At 39.1% G+C, this 19663-nt stretch overlaps 1 protein-coding gene across 2 annotated transcripts in view; it reads right to left on the bottom strand.

Annotated features, from left to right (window-relative positions):
* Nucleotides 1–19663, bottom strand: part of PCDH15 (protocadherin-related 15) — a 371643-nt gene that overhangs the window by 188946 nt on the left and 163034 nt on the right. For both annotated transcript variants that reach the window (XM_009881484.1, XM_009881476.1), the window contains one exon: nucleotides 9902–10108. In XM_009881484.1, coding sequence (XP_009879786.1) covers nucleotides 9902–10108 — 207 coding nt within the window. The remainder of the gene's footprint in view (nucleotides 1–9901; nucleotides 10109–19663) is intronic.

Raw genomic sequence — 19663 nt, 5'->3', positions numbered from 1 at the left:
GAGTGAAATTAATTTTGGAGCAAACAGAATCTCAGCTAACAGAAAGTGGGAAGAATGTTTCTGCCACAGACAGGTTCAGAAGTTATTACTGTATTCACAGGGAATACAGCAGATTAATTAAAGTCTGGAACCTCAAGCCAGTTCCTTCCAGTGTGAACTCACCAGATGGATACAAAGCTGTAAAATGGACTTCCTAGCCTTAGTCCTTAACCTGCAGGCTACTGGTTGCCAGCACAGAGCAGGCAAAGCTTCACAGGCCCTGGTGGTTCTGAAACGCCCCACAAATTAAGGCACTTTTCTGGAATGTCTGCGTTGTTGAAATGACAGAAACCTGGATCGTGACCAGGATGAAATATCTCAGCATCTTCCCTCATCTCTTTAAAGATGTTATTGAGTTATTGAAGTGATTAAACTGCAAGGGTCGCTCTATATTAGTTAAATTTTAAGATAAATTACATTATCTTTTATTGGCTACAGTTTTCCAACAAACAAACATTTCTGTATTCCTGCATGTAATCTGGTTAATTTAACCTGACTTAATGTGCTACTTGTGGTCATTAGTTATTTAGGTTATTTCTGTTATATGAGGAGGCGTTACATAAGAGGAATGCAAATATGATCAGGCAAAACACAAAAAGCTGGGAGACGAGTCCTTTAAAAACTGTCTTGAATGTCCCCAAATAACGTGGAGATGAGGAATCCGAGGACTGGAAATATGAATAAAACATAACAGAAAATCCAGTGGCTAAACAAGGCACAACTTGAAAAGTATTTTTACTGGCTACTTTCCAACATAATTCTACAGAACCTGCCCCATACAGAGTAGGACACATAATTCAGTCAGAAATAGCTGAATTCAACAAAATATCCAAAAAGTAGCATGATGATGTTCTTCCCTGAACGTTTTCTCAACTTGAATCCCAAACGCTTCTAGAAGGCTAAGTCCTGCCCTGTCATTACTGTTATTCCTATGCAATTAAAAAAAGAAAACAGACCACTGGAAGTTCACCGATCCCTACGGTATAGCAGGCATGAACACTTTAGCTAATTCTAACATGCACTAAGTGTCATAATGAACAACGACGAGGATAGATTAGCACAACAGAAGGAGAAACAGAAACTTATTTTAGCAATTCAAAATACTCTAAAGCACACAGTTTGGAAGGCTAAGATTATACTATTTAAATGAGAAACCATTTCAGTTGCCAAAAGCTACGTGAAAGAAATATCAAAGTGTTCCAAATGAGTGGTTTCCTATTGCCTAAAGCTTTGCTGCAACCATGCCAGCTTTCAGTAAAATTAAAATTCATTTTACAGCTAGCAATGCAAACGGCAATCTCTTTTTTCCATGAAAAATTACAGAAGGTAATTGCCAATAATTGTTCACTTTGTAGACACCGTGAAGTTGGTCAAAAATTTAATTTACAACATCCCTGGTTAGTTGTTACAGTTCTTCCTCGTCATGCCATTTTGAACACTAATAAACAGTATTTTTTTTCCTAATTTGTTACTGCAAAAAACCAATGATAGAGATCCCATCTTCTCCCAAAGTAATCTATCTTATTCTGTAGCTACTCTTGTATTAGAAATTTTATCATAATGTCTAAGTTAGATCACCTTTAGTGTGATCAGTGCCTGTTTCTACTACCTTCTGTGCACGTCGGACCTACAAAGCAATTTATTTTCTTACTCTTGGCATTGCTATGCTTTTACATTTTTATCACATTTTAAGCAGAAAGTCTGTTTGACTTAACTGTGAAGATTTTATGTGGCAGACTGTGAGAGAATACAATTGTGGGAAACAATTCATCTAAGTTGCCAACACTATTTCCAATACTTTAATTTTTTAACTATTATTTTTAGGGGGGCGGGGGGGGAGAGGGCTGGACATAAGTATTTTGATTTCTGACTACATTACTGGTTCATGTAGACTAGCTTGCCTCTGATAAATTGTTTAGCATATAATTTTAAGTAGAAAACTATCAGAATGCACACAAGAGAGTATACATGCAACCTGCAAGGACCATTTCAAGCACGCAGTTCAAACCTGATACAGTTTACATACTTCAAACTGACTAGTAGGTACTTTTTAAATTAAAAAAAATACTTTTGGTATTACTGAAGATTCCTATAACGAAAAATAATTATTTAATTAACAGAAAGCAATCACAACATAACCACAGTACAGTGTTATGCCGTAAGTGAATATGGTCCCATGTGTTTGAAGGGCATTTTGCAGGCTTCACAAAACAAGTGACAGTCCCAGGCCCAAATAAACACCGACAGGGCAGAGAAAAATGAAGAAAGACAGGAGAAATAAAGAAAGAAATCACACAATGCAAACAAAAAGTAATTTTCCAAACATAATACCCAATACCTACGGGAATGGCACCTGGTGCAAGCTACAAAGAAAAACACATGATACAAAATGAATACAAGTAAAGAAACACAGCCCTGATACTGATGGACATCATAAAAGCAGTACATTTTGGTAAAAAATGGTTACAGAAACACATAAAATGAAATGAGACGCAGAAAGTGCTCCAGTGCTCTCTTAATAAACGAAGCCTGGGTTTGAATTTGTTCTGCTTGAAAGTCTCTGGAGAAGTTGCTGAAAGTTTGAAAGCCTGCGTGGATGTTAAATGTTGCATTTCTGCTCCTCCTGTCCTCCCACAAGGGCCAACAGCTCTTCCTAAAGCAAAGAGTTTTCTACAATTTACTAAGATTACACCAAAACTACATGACAAGGACAAGGATAAGCAGACAATAACACACATACTGTATGCGTTTCAACACTCCCAAGGACTTTTTAGAGGGAATATATTCAGCTGTTGAATCCTCCAGGGTAGCCAGAACAAACTCCAAGAGCATCAGAACTGCTTGGGCTTCCCGATTGCTAGGCTTGTCTCCAAAAAGCTGTAGTGATAGCAAAGATCATTCAACAACACGTCTTGGTTTTCCAGCACTCTTCATGTGGAGGACGATCAGCACTGAAATACCATGGAAGAGACTTGTTTTGTTGAAGAGATGTTTCTAGCACTTGTCCTAGTCATTTGTGGGTGAGAGTAGAAAATCTTTTCCACTCATGTCTTTCATTGAAAAAAAATTTGAGATTCACAGTTTTGCAGAGCCGAAGCAAGTGAGATTTTCAGTCCCACTGGCAAGGGGTTTGCAATCGCACTGGGTTGGCACTGACTTCGGTGCTTTTCTTTAACTTGTCTCAGACGAGTTCTGCAGGACCTGATGAGATGGTCCTCCAGGTTCACAATAGCTTGGGTGGAACAGACATGGCACAGAATGGAGCAGCATCTGGAGTGAATTACCTGCATCTTTAACATTACCATGAGATATCAGAAAAACAACCTGAAGCACAGCCTCCTGAGAAGTCTTCACATGGGCTTTAGTTGTAAAACCACTAAGACCAACAGAACTCAAGGACGAGAACAAATGAAGTCTAAATTCTGAGCAACTGAAAAACCGAGGGAGGTAAACCAGTCTAAGACGACTTTGCCCAGGACACCGTATGAATAATTTTTTTCTCAAACATTTTTTTCTTTAACATGAGTTCATTTAAATAATATTTAATTGCACAATTTAAAATAATAATAATAAAGCTCTTCAACATTTACGTCATCTCCGTTTTGGAGGAAAAGATGTCAAAAGACTAAGAAGAGAACCAGGATGGATGCTCAGCAGTGCTTTAATTCCAAGTTTTTTCCATCGCCACCAAAACCTCTCCACAGTCCCTGCACAAAGCGAGGGCTGAGGCACAAGCATGATTACAAAGTCAGGCACTAAAAAGTGCTGCAACACTTTTTAGACTTTTTCTAGTTGAGGTCAAAGGGCTATGCCCCTCCCTTGATGAAAAGCCAACAGAAAAGTTTTCAAAAAAATCATCTTCCGTTCCTCAAACAAGCGAGCCACCCGTGGGAGAGGGCAAGAAACAAATGTCAACATCTTCAGTGCTTCCGCTAATTAGCAATAGCATTTGTTTAAAACAAGGCAGACATACAAAAACCAAATTCCTTGAGGACTCCAAGGAACTCAAAGACAGACAGAATAGCTTCAGAAGGCAGAAAACAGTACATGTTCATCCTACATAAATAAAGGAAGACATACAATGCTACAGTAGTGATTCAATGTTAAGATTTTTATTTTCCCTTCTTAAGTGGAAAGATTAAAAAAAATAAAAACACAATCTTAATAAATCCTAAAGAAAGAGAAGCAGCCTTTTTGCTTTGCCTCCCCCCCCTCCCCCCTTTTATTTTTTTTTTAGTAATGGTAGTAATGGGCTGTTACATTTGGGAAGAATATTTCCTGAATTATTATTTTGTAATGTGACTACTAGAGTGTCACAGAAGTGCTATACAGGGATAGCAGCATTATGAGAACTCTCCTCTCAAGAGGATACTGGCTGCAAAACAAGTTGAAACAATAACAGTGAAAGATATAAGCAATCAGGCAAATAGTAGAGAAAAATGTTTCAGTATTTAAAACGCTTCAGTACTCCTGGCTAAAAAAAACCCCAAGATTATTTTTCCTTATCTGGATATATCATTGAAAATCCATAACCTGCATTTGTAGTTACATTTAAAAGTTACTGTATCCCTTATTTGCTCTGTCCTCTGGGGTTGCTACTGAGATGCCTTTATGCAAAAAAAAATTGTTCTTTAAAATTTCCCACAAGTTCTCCGGAAACACAGATGTTGAGCAACCATTTATTTAGTTTCACTTCAACTTCATAGACAATGGAAGCGTAAAACAAGAAACTGGTGTTGTAGAGAAGGATCTGGAGAGGAACCTATGGTAATAACTGACCTGCATCATATCCCACTGCCCAGGGATGCCGCACTGGGCTGTAGGCATCCACAGAAGCATCAGCGTTACTGCACAGGTCCTCTTCCAAAATGCTTTTGAACACATGCTGGCACACCTTATAAACATGACATCAATTTTGTGTTCTAACGAGCAATGCACAAATTGCCTTAAACCCCTGAGTTTAGTCATCAAGACACTGCATGTGGTATCGGTAAACACCTTGGTAGTGGAGTAGTGTGCAATGGATATGAATGCTGATTAGCTTCTTTCAACTTGGAAGTTAAATCCTGAGGTTTATCTTCTTTGGTTTGGTTTTTTTTTTTTGTTTTTTTTTTTTAACAAAATCTAAGGTACAAAGCAGTAAGGTGGTTACTGTGTAGCTTTTTCACCAACCCTAACCACCAGAGCAGAAGAAATTAGTAGTCTCCCATGAAAACAAGAGAGTAAGGAAGCAAGTGGCTTGGGAAGCCTTATGCAAACAGCAATCAGATCATACTGTTTAAATTTCTCATCTCAGCTTTGGTTTACTCAGGTCTTAAGGTACTCATGTGGCTTAATTTAATTTATGCCATTTAAACAGACCACTTAATTATATCAGCACTCGGCAGTGCTGCTCTAGCTAAAGGTCTGTTTGCAATGTCACATCTATAAATTAATTTTTTGGAAGGTTTATAGCAGGGCCCTATTATAAGTCCCACAAGGTTTAAATTTATTATGTGTTTTGGTTTTTTTTCTTAAGATACACAGTGACAGTGACCACTTTGTTCACGCATTCATCTGAGGACAGGGACATTTTAATATGAAATATAATCTCAACTGATCTGTAAATTAGAAGACTGAATACATTATGTTCAGTCAGTGTCAGTATTGGAAACAAACACGCACAAGCACGTAGAGGATCTATGTCAATGTCTCATCAGCAATCCTTACTTACTAAATACATTAATTTACTAAGATACAATTAAGCCATCAAAACATTAAGACCTGCAGAAGTTAATAAGCATTACACCTGTGCTTGCTAACCCACCCTGAGCTACCACCTAGTCCCTCGGAGAACATCCCTGCTAATTTAGTTTGTTCGGCCAGTTTACGTATGAGCTATATGCAATTGCTGCACTCCCGGCCTTACTCTGCTGAAGTCTCATGCCCACCGAGGGTTATGAGCACTACATGAATCACTGACACACGTATTAACATACAGGCAGTTAAATCTGATTCTCTCCTCCCTCACATCCATGTTAAACCAGCATCACTTCATCAAATCGGAAAGAGCTGTGTTGGCATGAGCCAGGTGATGCCAGAGGAACAGGACATTGTACAGCGCGCTTCCACGCAAGGTCGAGGGGGATCATCATCTCTGCAGCTGCAGGCAGATCTTTTTATGTCCTGAGATAAGTGTACAGCATTCTGGAAAGAGAGAGGATGCTTCATCTCCGGCAGATCTGATGGATCAGATCTGGTTGGCATTAAGCACCAACAAAACATGCAAGAGAGAAGACTGATACATTCACGGAATCTGGCACCAGGTTCCCCGAGGAGTTCAGGTTGCTGAGACAGGGTGACCCTTCCCTCCCCCTGGATCTCCCAGGCTTGGTAACAAGCACTTGCCACTGGCCCTTACACTCCCATACTGAAGGGAAGTGGCCTTACAGGTACAGAGCCATCCTAGCAGCAAGGAGAAGGACAGAACACGAGGGCTACTGGCCAGGTTCACTGGACACCACAGCCCATCTTCCCCAGCACACATCATTACAGCCCAGCAGGGCCAGAGATCTCAATTATTTTGTCCTTGCTTTGAGGGGACGAGGTGTCAAAACTAAGTCTTTGTGCCACATCATTTCCCAGTCTAGAAATCCTTGGCAGTCGTTCATCATGCGACACTGAAATATCACACTTTTTCAACAATAAACAAAAAACAATTCACTGGAAAATGTTTGGCTCTGTCTCATTTTGTGTCACGTGACTGACTAGATTTTCACTATCTTGACCAAACTCCTGTTACTTATTAATTAATGAAAATAAAAACACGATGTAAAACAACCAAGTGTTAAGTTCACTAGGAAATACTTTTAGGCCCTTGAATGGTCATTTCCTGGGGATATGAAATTTCAGGTCTATTTGTACTGAGACTCAGAAATATTTAACAACTTCTAATCAGTTGCCTAAAGCAGCTTGTGTTCAAGAATGATAAACTTGTTTTTTTGTCGTCTTTGGACTCAGATTACTTAACCTATGTTAGTGCTCTCAATTGAAATATCTGCTGCAGATTGGACAGATTTTTTTATTATTAGTGATGCAATTAAACCCACAAACAAATGGGCGACACCTATGTTGAAATTTCTAGCGCAGGGAAACACAAGTATATTAATGAACCACCCTATTCAATATCCAAATATTGAGTTACTTCATGGGAACACGCTGATGTACACAGAGAAGGCGCATCAATAAAATGTGGAGCCCTACAGTCAAACTGCTTGTGATGAATTTCAGAGCATCCCTCAAAACTTAAGGTATTGAACTTGTACGGACAAAATTAGTACCAGAAAGCGCTTTTGGTGGGGAACATAAATACCAGGATTACATTACAAACCTCATGAAATAGTTTATATTAAAGGAACAACTTACTCTTCTGTGTGGAAGTTTTCGAAATTAAATGCGGTTTGAGAATATACAAATATCATCTGCTATACTAACTACCTGGTACTTACACAATTCAAAGAGTCAGCCAAAATTCAGGATTTATCAATTTAAAGTAATCGTAATTTGCAGTCTCGTATACGATCTAATATGTAGTTACACCCAAGAACCTTGTATTATCAAATCTGCCTTTGACATCTTGTGGGTAGAGTGGTGCAACTGTCAGGGAAAGGTTAATCGGAGCACTGTTAACTACAACCTGAAAAACCTCTGAAGGTTAATGAAGTCCAAAGTCTTTCTGTCATTCCTTAAGTGTAACAGTATCATCCAGTAGTAAATAGGAGAGAGTCCAAAAAACCACCAGCATGGAAAACTGACGCATAAATTTAAGTGTCTGAACTAGGACACCGAATTCTCTTTAATTAAAACAGTTGTTTTGAATTATTTCAAGCACAATGGATTCAGGCCCCTCCTCGCCAGCCATGCTGCGCGACTTCTTTTGCCGCTGTGGACTTTGTATGCACAGTAGGATTTTCCAAGGTCATAGCAGCTACAAAGCCTTGTGGGCAAATATCTCTGTCCCTGGAACATTGGTGGACTTGCAGACAGAGAAACGCCAGCAGCACATTGTGGATTAACAGTGAGATTTTTGTACTATTTTCAGCAGTCCTTCGCCCGAACTGGCAATGTAGCAACCCAGGCAGAAACGGTTCGCAACAAGCTCTCCAGCTTGCCAAAAACTCTGTTCTGAGTTCCAGACCATACCTATCTGATGTGCAAGCCTATCAGTCTCGCAGACATACTTGCTTGGTTTCAGTTTTCCACCCTTCAGGTGACTAATAGACTCTCTTTCCATTTTTGTAAGGTTAATATACAGTCACACGTGTTTTAAGAGGGGCATAAATAGTCCCCTTAAATTCCAGATTTCTGTAACAAACAGACATGAACCAAGGCATATTTGAACCAAAGGGTTTTACTAGTACTTTCATGAAGGTGTGGATTAAACAAACTAGACAGCAATTTGCTTAGACTAAAACCATCTAAAAATATCTCCATATTTTTTTAATACATATAAGGTTCACAAAACTGAAAGCAGCCTTGTGAGAAAAATCTCTCAGATTAGTAGTTTAAAAAGGACTTGGAATTGTGGACACTAACTCATACGATCTGATTTCTGTTGTGTTTGGGCACACATTACACGAATAGATTTTATACAACACAATCAGACAATGCATTGTAAATATAAACACATACCTGATGCCCGCACACCTTCCTTATTCTATATTAAGCAACCTACAAGATCCCATTAATTTGATCAAACAAGAAAACTGCTTTGCTTTTAACAAAGGCAATGCTGAAGAAGACTATTTGAGAAGTAATACAAATTGATCAGCAATGTCTACTGATGACTGCCACATCCACTTATTCCGTACCTTTTATCCAGCCCCTAAGAAAGCCAGATCCAACAGCCTTTTCCACTTGCCTTCCAATCGATTTTTATGAATGCTCGTAAATTGACTGAGATATTTTAATGGATAGGAAGGAGATATTCTACATGACTTTGGGCTTTCAAATAGCTTCTCAGGACAATAAATCACTCTAATGCAGACAGTGATGTAGAAAGCATCTTTCAGTGACAATGGCCTCTCATGTTTCTCAAAAATAATGAATTTAGCTATGTCAAAAGTGAAACTTTCAAAAACAGAAGATTGTTTTCAGACTATCAGGTTAAGAATTTTATTAAAGAGCACTGGCATAGACTATAAATATTACTGCAAAGCCTATGCCTACATCTTAGCTTTCCTTATGTATCTGAAGACAACAAGAGAGCAGAAGAACAGAAACAAAAAAGAACACAGGGAACAACTGGAGAGACAACAGTAATCAGAGGAAAAAGAAACGTTATCAAAACCCACATAACAGCAACAGCCTTGGTGAAAACAGAGCAGCCCCAGAGGCGCAGTATTGTTACTGCTAGGTTACTGTTCTTTTGAAGACGCCCAGTTTTTACTATGAGTAATGTTAGTATCAGAATTGGGGCAGAGCAAAGAATGGATTGAACTTTTAGCCTCCTGCCCTCCTAATCCTCCTCTTACTGGTTTGTTCAAACTACTACTTCCTTCCACTTTGAGCTTCTCTCTCCCATTTCCCCACACAGTGTGGCAGATTCACCCTTCTCACAAAACAAATTTTTAAAAGCCTTCTTCATCTCTAATAGAACACAATCTTAAGGAGAGCTGAGTAAAATGCAGATTAGTTTTTCAGTTCAGACACACTTTCAAATCTGTTTGAACTCAGAACAAAACCAAAAAAGAAACCATAAGAATATTAAGATTTTTCTTATTCATTGATCAAAACAGTTTTTTCTAATAAAGACAAAAGAAAGAACTCTGAAAATAACAAAAATTTAAACGCTAGTATGACATTATAAAGAAATGAAACATACCTCCTCCACATCGTTGTCCAACACTACGATTTGTAGCGGAGAAGTCAGATTCTGGTTATCAGAGATGGTTGTTCCCACTGGAGAGGATTCCAGGATGAAACCCTCATACGTAGATCTTGTGAAGTAAGGCTTCTGATTGTTCTCATCAAGGACTTCGATATGCAGATTGGCAAAGGCAGGTAGAGGATGGCCGTTGTCTTGTTCAGCCTAAAAAAACCACCTCAATTGTCAAAGACTCTCAGCCAAGTAAAACTACGAACAGTCACTAAGTGGTGTTGACTTATATTTAAGAATTACAACCCGGTTATAAAAATGAATAATGTCGTTCACACTATTATGACGCTTAGCATCACAAAAAAAAAAAAAGAAATACCAAACAAAAATAAGCTAGGATAGAAGAACAAAAGGACTTTCCATCACAATAATCTTTTAAATAGTCACAATGAAACTCAAAGCCAAACAGCACACATGCAAACACAGTTCCTTAAACTATCAGTTTTGAGAGTTTTGGAAAATCTTCAAAGGATGAAAGAAAACTGGAAACTGCTGACTGTACAACAGAATCTACACCAACGCCGCCAGCACAAGAGTCAAAACCAAACTCAAAACAACAACAGTACACATGGACGTATGGAACTTACTACAGATTACTGGAAGTACATATTGCCCTGGATATGACACTTTATCCCTCTCTCCCAAAATCCATCTTTCTAGTGGGATTGTAATTTTGGGTTTGCCTGTCTTTGAATGTCAAGAAAAATTCTTTACTTCGATTTAATAACCCCACTTTTCAATGGCAATGCTTCACCTACCAAGATTTACTCACTGATACCATTTCACCTGATCTGTTATTATTTTCAAACTTCCTAAACATAAAAATACTAATTGTCCGCTCCAGTGTGCTAATGCAATTTAATTGTATGATATTGCTTTCTTTTTTTAATTTACTACCTATGACTAATTAAAGTAAATAAACACAGGAAGAAGACAATAAGTAATTTGTTCTTTAATTTATAAAAAGCAAACCAGTTTTAATTATAGTCCTGCACATGTAAGACACTCTCCTGTTCCTACAGCTTCAGCGCTAAAACCTGTAAGCAGACAGACCCTGGGACTGTGACAGTAGCGCACTATAACCTTTCTGCACACATGGGAAGTGCATTGTGCAATAAAATTCTCAGGTGTAAAAATACTCCAGAAGAGAGACCCGTACCTAAAGTATTGGTTTTAACATTACTTCTTGTTTGCAGAGATTTTATTTTCATTCTGGTATCTCCCCCATTTCAAAACAGGTAATTCCCCTTTTTTCAAATCTAACATCCAAAGAGCCTTCTTCTGGAAACATGCCATTTGGATTTCATCAACTAGTTTTCTTGATTCCTTCTTTAGACAGTTTGTGTGTTTCTGCAAACTGCTAATTCCATATAAAGCTTTCCACTGTTTACCAAGCAACAATAGTATGCTTTTGGTGATAAAGACTTCCATTTCAAGTAAGAAGTAGTATAAACATCAAAATTGTTGTTCTGTTCAAAGTAGGTGATGATACCTTTAGTAATTAATGAGAAACTCTTTCAAAATACTCAGTTCTTAGGAAAAATGTATTTTCCTCTTCAAAATACATCAGGATTACTCTTGACCAAGAGATGGGCAGCACTGGTACTGGCCCAGATTTAAAAGCAACCACCAACCTATCTGCTTGTACGTGGCTATTTTCTAATTCCCGAGGATAAGGTCAAACTGGCAAGTGGATTTACATAAGGAGGCACTAGTATCTGAAATTAATAAAGCTTTTCCTAGGAGCTAACTTTTGTTAATGAGACAAAACTCTCATGAAGAAATTGGGAGTTCTGTTAGCTAATTCACTGGCACATTAAGATTTCAGTAACCAGAGTGCAGGAGGCAAGATATTTATCTCCTGCTGCTCTTACACGCTTCCAGGATTCAAGATGCTACCAGTGATCAAACCTTTAATTGCCTCAAATAATTACTATCATATTAAGTATTAATATCTTTTTTTCCAGCCAGCTTCAATTACTCATATTCAAATAAAACACATAACAGGAAAATAGTACACGGGGCTTCAGTCCACCCAAGGAGACTGATACTTCTGGGTGATCCCAACCAATTTTAAGGAGATGTGCATTAGCTGAGAAAGTCTGCCTTCACACTCATCATTGGAAGAGAATCACATATATTGGGTTTATTAGCATTTAATTAGAAACCTTCCAGTTGCACTAAATTTCATTCAACAGAGCAGCACTCAAAATATCCCTAGGGAAATCCGGGTCCTGTGGAAGTTAACAGCAACGTATTTCAAATCCAATATAGCAGTAGCTGGCGATAGCATTGGAGACTGGATAAGTGACTCTCAAATGCTGGACATAATTTAAAGCAGCGAGATTTATTTTGCAATTGATGCTCTGCTGAATGAAAATAAAATTCACATGTAAAAACTAATATCACCAAAATTGCTTGGAAGTACTCTGGCCACTGACCCAGTATGAAACTTCAAAAACATCCCGATATGGAGAGTTTTTGTCTCAGTTAATATACTGAAAGCGTGACAAAAAATCTCAGAAGCAAGTCTGCTCTACGAGCAACAGACACATACTTACCCAATTCTCTTTTATAAGCAGATCTATGGATGAGCATCATTAAATAATATGTTCCATTTCAAGAAAAATAGGCCCCTTCACAGTAAAAAAGTTTACATACAACTGCTGCAAGTTTCTTTACAACAAACCTTGATGGTCCTTGCAACCTGCTACAAAGAAATTCTAAAAAAAAAAAAAAAAAAAAAAAAAAAGGAAAATACAAAGAACAGAGGGCCTCAATCTCCCTAACAGCTTGAACTGCTGGAATAACGGCCTTGCTTTTAAAGCGTGAGCACAGACCCCATGTCAGGCTTAAAGAGGAAATACTCATCTATGCAGAGTGTTTACTACACCATCACCACAGTCCTGCAGCGTCTTTCTGAAGGAAAAGACAGTGCTCTAAATTACATATGGTCAAATACAAAGAAGGACATGTGCTCCTAAGATTGGACTTAAAATTTTAGGCCCTGGAGACCAAAATTACAATGACAAGGGTTCCTTCCTCAGCGGCACTTCAACTCTAAAGCACTTCAACTTTGCAGGTGCTTTCCTTTTTGTTCACCAGGCTGGGTACAACAGACAAATTAATTAACTTTGGCCTCCTCATTTGAGAATTGGGCAGAATTAGGCAGCTAATCCTTCAGAAAGTCACAGTCACTTCCCAACTGCTGCTTCTTGCAGCACCAGGACACAACTCAACTTCAGTCTTTCACTTCCTCAGCAAGTGCTCAACTGGCCAGGCTATCATGTGAAAACCACCACATCCAGCTCGCCTCTTCTGCTATGTCATTAAGTTTTGTTTCCGAAGACACCTAACATTTAGGAAAAATATAAAAAAGCAAGATTTGGAAACCGCCAATGGAAGCACCTCCTTTCCAGCACTAATCCATCAATCAATGTATCAGGGTAGGACTGGAAATTCCCAAAGATCAGAGTTCGGCTCTCAGGGTTTGGTGCTCAGGTACAGGTGAGCGAGGTACGACTGCACTCGCTCTGTGGCCCTACCCACCTCGCACGTCACCAGCGCCAAACAGCAAACCCCAAGGCCAACCTCAGGACCTCTTCAAGGGCCAGGCAGAGTTAGGTACAGCAGCGTCTGAGGCTTAAGGAAAGCAAAGGTAGGTGGATGCTTCCTCCAGAGGCAGCAGATCCGCAGGGTTAGACAAGAGCACAGTTGCCAACAAATGGTGCTGCACGAGGCTGCCCAGCGTGAAGCACCTCTGCAGGAGGGGTCTGAGCGAAGGGGCTCACACCGGAAGCAGATTTCTTCGTTAGCTATTTAACGGCATCATTCACATAGTCCGCAACTGTAGCAGGAACTAACCTGAGAAGAAACTGCGGAGACCTTTTAAGTATCTGAATAGCACCCATGAGGAAGATGAGTTACTGTGGTATTTGCTCACCCCTCCTGCAAAAGATCTTATCTGTTCCATACAACAAGGTGACATTTGCCCATCACCTAGCACTGGGACAGAACTGACATTGCTCAGAAGGGATGAGATTTTTGTAGGATTGAGGGGGAAAGTGAACGAATTTTACAAGAAATCCTGTTGGAGTGAAATTTTGTATATGTTACCTTGAAATACCTCCCCTAAAGACCATTATACAGCAGATTGACTTATAAAGGCTTGCATTTCACTTGTCCTTCTGGCTGAAGCGATGCCTACATTAAATAGCTATTTGGGAAAATACAGAAACACTCCGGGGAGCAGACTAGGATCTCGTCTTTGCTGCTTTAAATATTTCCTCACAAGTACATCAAGGAAGGAATAACCCAACTCAAGCTTCAAGAAACTCAGGTTCAGAAATCTTTCTTCTTCCCTTTTTATGCAACCTTTACCAGGCCTGAAAGTCTCTAAAATTTCCTCCTGGAAACGCCCTCTCTAGCATGAGTACACAAACACAATCTTTAGGTCTGGAAAAGAAAAAAACCACTGTCATATTCCAAGAAGCAGCACTAAGTACTCCCATACTCCTTTGTTGTTCTGTGTTTTCTTAATTTGCTCGTGATCTGGCACAGGCAACCACCCATAAAACAGCATGTTTCTGACAATTCTTAACATTCATATATTGTCTTTCTGATCCAGTTAAAATAGACATACTCTGTTGGCCACAATGATGAAAATACTGGAAATAATTTCCAAAATCACAATAGAACTTATCACAGACCTCCTGACCCCAAAAAATTAAGGTAGGTTATCACCGTCTAATAAATAACTGGGCCAATAATGTGTGAAACCTAAAAAAAGGTGCAAAAGTAGAAGAATAAATACTAGTGGTGAAAATAGTGTATTTACACCAATATCAACCCTAAGAATTCTTCTTAAAACCCATGCAACCAATCTGTCCACTAAAACGGAATTTCTCATGCACTACACCACCAATGGGTTTGCTGAAATTATTGCCAACAGTCTTTTCTTCTTCACAACCAGTGTTTTTTAAACTGCAGTTAGGTCCTAAAGTCATTTGCTCTATGCTATTACAATCCCCTTAATTCCCTGAGCAACTTAATACTTTTACTCAACAAAACAGATTTTAGACATTGTTCTCCTTGTGCTTCTGTCGCCTAAGCCTGTTATGCCTAAACCAATCAGGTTAGCTTCTGGATATTGTTTCTTCAAAAATGCAATCAAATCATTGTTTTTTCTCTGTAGGATACAGTATGTGAAATGCGTAAGTCACAACAATGTACTTGAACTATCACCCATGAAATATCCAGAAGTAGATGAAAAATTTCTTTGATGGATAAATAGATCTTTGAATTTTTATTCTCTGGCTAGACTGATTTTTTTAATAACGTTCAAAAATCATGGCTTACTTGATATAATGGCATAAAATAATACTATGTCTTTTATTTCTTCTGATTCAATGATAATGATACCTATACCCCAACAACTAAGATTGAGATAAAGCTTGCAAAATATCTACATCATCACACATACAATCCCATGAAAATGAAAAAAACAAAAAAATGCATCTGCATCCCAGATATTTAAATGTTCGCGTGAAGCAAAAAATAGAACGCAATTTGAAGGAGATTCACAATACACCTAAAAATTGACCTTTGGCTTTACTGAAAGGTGAACGAGCATGGTCTTTTGCTATTGGAAGTTAATGTGGGGTTTAGAATTGATGCATCCATTTAAGCACGCTGTTAAATTAATTATACCAAACTTTACTGTGAGAAAATACCAACATAAGCAAGACAGAGAGAACCTCCAAGTAGGCTACTAGAGCCTCTCTCACAGAGACTAAAGTGAGAGCCACTGCCTGGCTGACAACCCTTTCTGTGCATCCTGTGAGTTACAGCATTTTTTTTTTTGTCCAGTTACCTTTCGCACCTACCCCAGCAAGAACCATAACCGTCATAAATTCAGTTGCAGTAATTGCTTCCAGTCTTGCACTCATCTCCTTTCCAAAGACCACCAAAATCCTCTGTGCTTCCCCTGCCATTGATTATACCCTAGCGTTTCAAGAGATACAGTAAAAGAAGTAAGGAAAAGCCTCTGGCAAACACATTTGACAGCTCACGGAAGGAGAAGTAGTACTGGAGAACTGCAGGCAGGTCACTTCAGATTTTCTATTTAATACAAGAACAAGGAAAGAGCCCAGGAACTTCAGACGCTGAAACCTGACTTCAAGCTGTGAAGAAGATGGGAACATTATATAGCATTTAAACCAATGTAATTAAAAAAAGGAGCAGTCAGCACAGATACAGAGCAGGAAGGTCAGGTCTGACAAAGTTGCTTCTTTTAAGTGCATAACTAAATTGGGAGATAAAGGCGAAACTAGGGACACAATTTATCTAGATTTAGGGTAAGTTTTAGGATTGTATATCACACCAGATTAATTTACAAGGTCAGAAAGTGCAGCATAAGGAAAGAACTACTGAAATGAATTAAAAATTGGCTTAAGGACAAGAAACACAGAGTATCTTTAGAACACAGAAGAAATTTGACTTTACCGTCAGTGAAGCTTGTGATGTGGCAGTGAAATGAAATTGGCACATGTGTCTAGACACTATGCTTAAAAAAACCCACCCAAAACATACTTTTTTTTCCTTCATGTATCAAGGGTGACTTCAGTATCAGTAAGGCTTATGATGCTCTAAGTGCATCATTGCAGTGAACAGCAGTACTTACAGCTGCCCACCTTTCTAAACAATGAAACTCTTCTTCCCTTCAGTTAAAGAAAATGCCAACTATGAAGTCATTATGCCAAGTTTTAAGTGATAGATGTTTAAGTTTTAAATGAGGGAAAAAAAAAAAAAGTGTTTACTGCAGAAAGAAAATGCAGCTATTTCTGTAAATAAAAGACATTACAGAACTTGCCACTTATGGATTATAATACCCTTGTTGCTCTGTGAACAACAACACACAATTCAGTGCCAATCTTAACTCACAATCCCTGGCCTTTCTAACGTGTGTCTGCAACAATGGTCTAAAGGCAAGGAAAAATATGTATCATGCTGCGATGCTGCTAAACACAGGAAAATTTGCTATTTTTAATATGCATGTGGTAACTTTGGGGAACGACTGACATAAAGAAACGTTTTGTTGATGTATAGGAAGGGGTTTGGTTTTCCTGCACCCTTTTTTTTTTCCTCTCCTTACCCACAAACACAAGACCTGTCTATGCACTCAGATCTTCAATTCTACATCAAACATCATCACTGTATTACACACAAGATAGAAAAAAAGGCTGCCTCAAAGAAAACAGAAATTTCCAGACTGTTTGGAAGGTACACTTCTCTAACAGTGATAAACCAAGAGAAGTAATTGAATACTGAGTTCACAAAAGGGATGAACATTTGAAAAGCCAATTTAAAAAGCAGTTATTGTACTTAATGCCTACAAGAGATGCACAACAATTCAACCAAACTAATGATTTTGAAGATTTCATCATTGTCAGGAAGTGGATTGAACAACTATTTAATGAAAATACATTTCTTCCATTCTTTTTCTAATCTGTCATCGTGAGTACAAAACCATGCTCATTTGTTCATTTCAGGTTCTATTTTGAGGCAGAGCAATCACCCTCTTTCCCATTATAGCTAATACACCTCTACTGTTGTGCAAGAACATCAGAGGAGACTATCTTCACTTGCATTTCAGAAGAGAAACACAAAAACAAAGCAGTTCCAGAACAAGGGTGATTTATTTTTGGAACGCCGTACTTGTCATGTGGGCTATATTTTATTGCCCACTATGCACTCAGAGGAATTTGAGACAACACAAATATTTAGGAAGATGAGCCTTTTAACATACAGGTTACTAGCCGCAGCCTAGACATGTACTTCAAACTAGTAAGTCTTTACCATGTTGATTAAACCAAATAAATCACAGAATCATAGAATGGTCTAGGTTGAAAAGGACCTTGAAGATCATAGAGTTCCACCCCTGCTGCCATGGGCAGGGACCCCCCCCACCAGCCCAGGTTGCCCAAAGCCACGTCCAGCCTGGCCTTGAACACCTCCAGGGATGGGACCTCAACAACCTCTCTGGGCAACCTGTTCCACTGCCTCACCCCCCTCAGAGTGAAAAACTTCTTCCTAATGTTGAATCTAAACCAGCCCTCTTCCAGTTTACAGCCATTCCCCCTCGTCCTGTCACTACGTGCCCGAGTAAAAAGTCCTTCCCCAGCTCTCCTGTAGGCCCCCTTTAGGGACTGGAAGGCCACAATAAGATCTCCCCGAAGCCTTCTCTTCTCCACGCTGAACAGCCCCAACTCTTTCAACCTCTTCGCATAGGAGAGGTGCTCCAGCCCTTGGAACTGGCGCATTGCTGTTTGTACTAAAATCTCTATTTGTCACCATGTTAAAATGCAGAAGAGCAAAGAAGAACAAGACAAATCCTCTTAAATGCAGCAAAACATATTCTTTGAGATGCACTGGAAGAGGGGAAAATCCCTGAAAAAAGAATAAAGGGCAATAGATGCATGGACCGAAGAGATCAAAATAGGATGAGAAGAGTTGGAGGCTGACATTATTAAAAAACCCCTACCAAACTGGACAAATAAGTTTCTGAAGTGGTGGAAAAAAATCAGATAATTCAGGACTTTTTGAGTCTCAAAAAACACGGACTTCAGCCAATTTCTGTAACAGCGGTCCAGGAATCCCGTGAGTCTCAACTGACACATGACTTCTCGTCGCCTGCTAGCACTGCATTTTTCTGAAACTCATAACAGAAGAACATCATAAGACAAATTGTACTAGATCAGATCAATTATCCATCCAGTGCAAAATTGTGGTTGCAGCTGCAGCCAAAGACAGAAGCCTAGAGAAGAATGTAAGCAGCTCAGATTTCCCTGGATTTCTGGATATATCAACAGATTTTTCTTCCAGGAGCCAGCCCTGCCTCCCCTTGAGCCTGTGTCAACTTTCAGCTCCACGTAACTGCCTGTCAAAGCAGACAAACTATATTGGGTGAAGAACAGCCTTATTTTGTCTATTTTAAACTTGCCACCTACTTGTTTCTTTTGATAACTCCTAGCTCTCGCACGGCAGGAGACAGTGAACTATCGATTCCTCTTCATTCTAAGAATTATGACAGTATATTTTATGGCTGTCTATCATATCTTCTTCCTTCCTCTCCTAATACAAACCTGCTTCAGTTCTGCTCCGTCCTTTTTGTGACAGAGACCAGAGCTGTGCACTGCGGTCAAGACACATATATCACCTGGATCTATGAAGCACCATAGCGATTTTTCCTCTATTCTGTTCTTTATTTTTCCTAATGATTTCTAGCTTTCAATTTGATTTTTTTTGTTGTTGTTGTTGACAGCCACAGATCACTCGGCCAACCCTCACATTCAGTTATCACAGTTACAACGCCAGGATCTCAGTCAAGTCAGAACCCACCATTTTGCCCAGGAATGTATTTTCTGACTTGTTTCACTTTATTTTTAAGCTATGCATGACTTTATCACCCACGTTATCACCCACTCATTTGGTCTCACAAAGTCCTTCTGCAATTCTACAGTCAATCCTCCTCTTTACAACTAGAATGGCAGGGTTGGGGCAACAGCATCTATGCCAACCAGCTAATCAGTCTGGCAAGGAGATGACCAAGTGAGGAAGCAGTGGACTCCGACTGGCAACCGAAGCCTGCCAGGTGACATAAGTAGAAGGAACCCCATAATGACTACAGCAGGGCTGAAGAGGGACCAC

Source organism: Charadrius vociferus, unplaced genomic scaffold (assembly GCF_000708025.1).
Source record: "Charadrius vociferus isolate BGI_N301 unplaced genomic scaffold, ASM70802v2 scaffold390, whole genome shotgun sequence".
NCBI lineage: Eukaryota > Metazoa > Chordata > Aves > Charadriiformes > Charadriidae > Charadrius > Charadrius vociferus.
The sequence above is the reverse complement of the archived record's forward strand: the minus strand, read 5'-3'. Positions and strand labels throughout refer to the sequence as shown.